We start from the raw sequence: 4,011 nt of genomic DNA, 5'->3' as shown, positions 1-4,011 counted from the left end.
GGCGGAGGACCCCCATCGACTGTTTGTTCACGAACATCAACATATATGATTGGAATTTTCTCAAATGATGACTAGCATAGGGGTAGGACACCAAAATACTTAGAATTTAATAAGTTATTTTGAATTTTCGTTTAAAATGTTATAAAAAGACGATGTGCATGAGAGCGTAAGTGTGTCCATATTCAGCTTCTCTGGAGAGAACAATATCCTTCTTTGTGGCTCACCTCAAGGTGTAAATGTTTGGAAGTTTTTGTTTGTTGATCTAATATATTTCTCTTCCAACCAAATCGCTTTACAATTCCTACAATTAAGTTATATAATCTAGGTAAGAAGAACGCTAGAATTCTAAACCTGCGAGTATTAGGTAGGAAAAGTTCAATTACAGAGCGCATGCTATTTTAAAACGAATGAAAATGTAGAATTTTAAAGCATTCTCCCCTTCAAATAATTCAAATTTCAAGTACGGTGGTGAGAAAGTTGCCAACTCTCGATATGAGTTGTATGAAGCTCACCAATCATTAATAATATGACTCTTTAAGACATCTTTGATCCAAAGACCTTGGTAAAAACAACAACATTCTTATTCAAATAAATCTGCATTTTTTTTTTTTTTTTGCTCTGTCTCCGAAACGAGATCATACGGACTATTTGAATCTCTCCTATGCGGTGCAAATAATCAAATCTGAAACAAAAATAAAAGGGGGTCCTTAAGTGCGCATGATCAATGTTTATGTACGAGTTTAATGGGACCAATTCAAATATTTGATCAATATTACAACTAAATTAACTAGAGGCAGAATCAAAACAGGGGAGGGGAAATTTAAAAAAAAAAAAACAGAATAAAACCTAAACTCAAAACGAGTCGAGGCCGAGCAGCCCAACCGCAAACCTCCTGCCCACTCCCCATCAACTCGCCGGGCGCCGCCAAATTAAACATGGCAGCCGCCATCGGCTCCAGTCCCCGTGGCCACCCCCAACCCGGCATCCCATCGGCCCCACCACCTCCCCTCCTCCGGCATCGGCAGCCTCTCGTACGTCGCGTTCCCGAACGTCGCCGCGATCACCATCACCGGCCCCGCCGCCACCAGTTCCCCGACGACGCTCCCCCCACCACCTGCCCGCCCCCCGAGAGTACACAGTCAGCCCGGCCGCCGCCTCTGCCGCCGGGGGCGCCGGGAGGAAGGCCCGGACAGCGACAGGATCTCGAAGCGGCGCCGTGGAGCCTGACGACGGCCCCGGCGGGCCGCCGGCTGGCGGACACGTCGCGACGACGCCGGTGCCGCTGAGGACGGAGACCCCTCGCTGGCGGCGGCGGGAGAAGGAGTCGACGGCGTCGACGATGTCGGCGCCGCTGGCGATCTCGAGGACGTGGGAGCGCGAGGCGTTGGGGACTCTCGGGTGATGAGGATCGGGGGCCGGGCTTGTTCTTGCTGCCCGTGGCCTGCCGCGTGGCTTTCGGCTGCGGGGCTGCAGTTCAGCTGTTCCGTCGCGTTGTCGTCGTCGTCGTGGGGAATTCCGTCCTGTGGGGGCTCGCCGTCGGCGCTGGCGATGGATTGCTTGGGTTTTCGGTCCACCACGGGCTCGCCATTTGATCTCTTGGTTTGACTAGTGGTGGTCGGAGGATGACGACGACGGCGACGAACGAAATAATATGATGGTTTGAATTGAAGGTACCGAATGAATATTTCTGTAGTAGGCTACGTGCGAGATGGTCGCCTGTTATCGACGTCGAAGATGAGGAGAAATGGGGGGAGTTCACATTTATCTTTTGACTTCCTTGTTGGGTGTTGTGTGATGATAATCATATATACGCCTGCTTGCTGTCGGTGCCCTGCTGCGCGCTCTCTTCTCGACGGCGGCACATAAGGGGCGAGACGATACCTGTTCAACAAGTGACTTCTCTGAATAGGTGAAAATAAGGGGCTGTTTGGTTCTTGCTGGTATGACACAACTTTGAAAGTTGTTGTCCACCTCATTATTTTCACTTTTATACTTTTCTTTGTTTGTTTTTTATTCCATTGAATCATAAATTGCTTGTTTGGTTTGCAAATATAACTTTAATTGTTTGTTTGGAAAGTGTAAAAAATGATCCCTACTCAAATGATCATATTGGTTGGAATTATTTTTTATTATTTTTTCCTGACTTCAATGTCAGATTTCTCCTAAAATCATGTCTTTTTTTATGAAATCACTTTACACTATTTTCACAACTACAAACAAACAATTGAAAGTGATGAAAGCTAACATTGGGACCCACTTTTTTACAATTTTCATCCTTTTACATGGTAAAAACATACAACCAAACAGCCCCTAAGACTGGTCGATACAATGACCCTCGTAGTTAAGAGGGTTTCTATATAATTGGTTTAATTTAATATAATGCCCGGGGTCCATAAAAATAAGAGAATGCTATCGATGAGCGGTAAACATCCTCTACAATGTAGGATGCAGAGGATCCCATGCCTCCATTCTATACTACTTTTTAAACTAATCTCCAGCGCATTAACGGTGCATTAAACGAATGCTTATTTTTAGACAGAGAGAAATGTGAGAATAAAATTATTTTTCCTCAAATTAAGCCCGCAACAATTTCAAAGTTTTTCCATGTAGGGCCTGTTTGTTTCGCAAAAACACACCGAAAGTGGGGGAAAGTGGGGGAAAAGAAGGTGATCAATTTTGATGTTTTTCTTCACTTTCAGAGGTTTGGTTCGTCAAAACTATAACCGAAAGTGGGGGAGAAAATGAGTTGTCACCATATTATATTATTGGTTGATGTGAGTAATTTTTGATGTTTTTCTTCACTTTCCTTGTTTAGGTTCTTTTCTTGTGTTTGGTTCATTCTTAAAAGTGGGGGAAAATAGATGAGATGAGATGAGTTGTCATTATATTATTGGATGATGTGACACATACTTAGAAAAATTAATTTCCTTGTTTTTTTGGGTGAATATGGATGAAAGGAAAATTTAATGAGATGTGATGAGTTGTCACCATATTATTGGATGATGTGAGTAATTTTTAAAGATGATAGAAAATGAAGAAAAGTGGGGGAAAGTGAGTTAGATGAGTTGATTGATGTGACTCATTTCTTGTGTTTTGTTTATTTTTAAAAGTATGAAATGAGATGTGATGGAATGGGTTATCATAATATTATTGGAGGAAAACGGAGAAAGTGAATAAAAGTAAGTTTTGAAAAGTGGGTGAAAGTGAAAAAGTGAAGGAAAGTGAGTTTTGAATCATGGGGAAACGAAACAAACAGCTGTCTGTACGCTAGCACGTACCACTGACATGACGTCATGCTTAAATTTTACTCGCCAAGAATTTCTACGGAGGGGGGGAGAAAAGATACTGCTCATTAGCAATGATACGGTTAGAATATGATATTATAACCGTGATTGGAAATCTGGACATCGATCGAAGCATTATCATCTGTTCGGTATAAACTATTATATATACGGTTTGAATCGCACCTACAGACAAGTACACGACCGAACCAAGACCACCAGCTAAATGAGTGCTTTAGATGTTTTAGATGGAAGGATGGTACCGACTTCCTACTATACAGATATTTAAAGCTAGCACATCTCTTTTCCCAAGAATTCCTTTGGATTTTTGTGATAAAAATAATGTGTGATTGCTGCCGGGTGTCCGAAATCTGGATCTTAATCGGGATAGTTTTGTCCCCTAAAAATATCTGATCTTAATTAATTAGCACCCTTGGTTTAAATTATACGTTTAGACGGACAAGTGACAGACAACTCTATCAATTAGTGTTAATTGTTAATTTAACTGGCTGGATTACTGGTATGTAATCCATCTTTTTTTCTGAAAAAAAAAAATATTGTTAATTGTAGGAGATTAGTTATTACGGCACGACACAGCTCTTAATTTAACCTCAAATTTGGGATCATTTACAATTTATGAGATACGAGGACCCAGGATCTCAGTTAACCTCGGTATTGATCACCATCCTACGGACAAGAGCGAGGCGTTATCTTGTAATCAGCTGTTACG

The 4,011-nt window shown here is 42.2% G+C and overlaps 1 protein-coding gene across 1 annotated transcript in view; it reads right to left on the bottom strand.

Annotated features, from left to right (window-relative positions):
* The window catches only part of LOC109850537 (AT-hook motif nuclear-localized protein 20-like), a 5,630-nt gene continuing 2,344 nt past the window's right edge, over positions 726–4,011 (bottom strand). The window contains 4 exon segments of the mRNA XM_020420563.1: positions 726–1,130; positions 1,132–1,184; positions 1,187–1,260; positions 1,262–1,605. Coding sequence (XP_020276152.1) covers positions 930–1,130; positions 1,132–1,184; positions 1,187–1,260; positions 1,262–1,605 — 672 coding nt within the window. The 3' untranslated portion in view covers positions 726–929.

Source organism: Asparagus officinalis, chromosome 7 (genome assembly GCF_001876935.1).
Source record: "Asparagus officinalis chromosome 7, Aspof.V1, whole genome shotgun sequence".
Taxonomy (NCBI): Eukaryota; Viridiplantae; Streptophyta; class Magnoliopsida; order Asparagales; family Asparagaceae; genus Asparagus; species Asparagus officinalis.
Note: the sequence above shows the minus strand (reverse complement) of the source record. Positions and strands in the feature narration are given on the sequence as shown.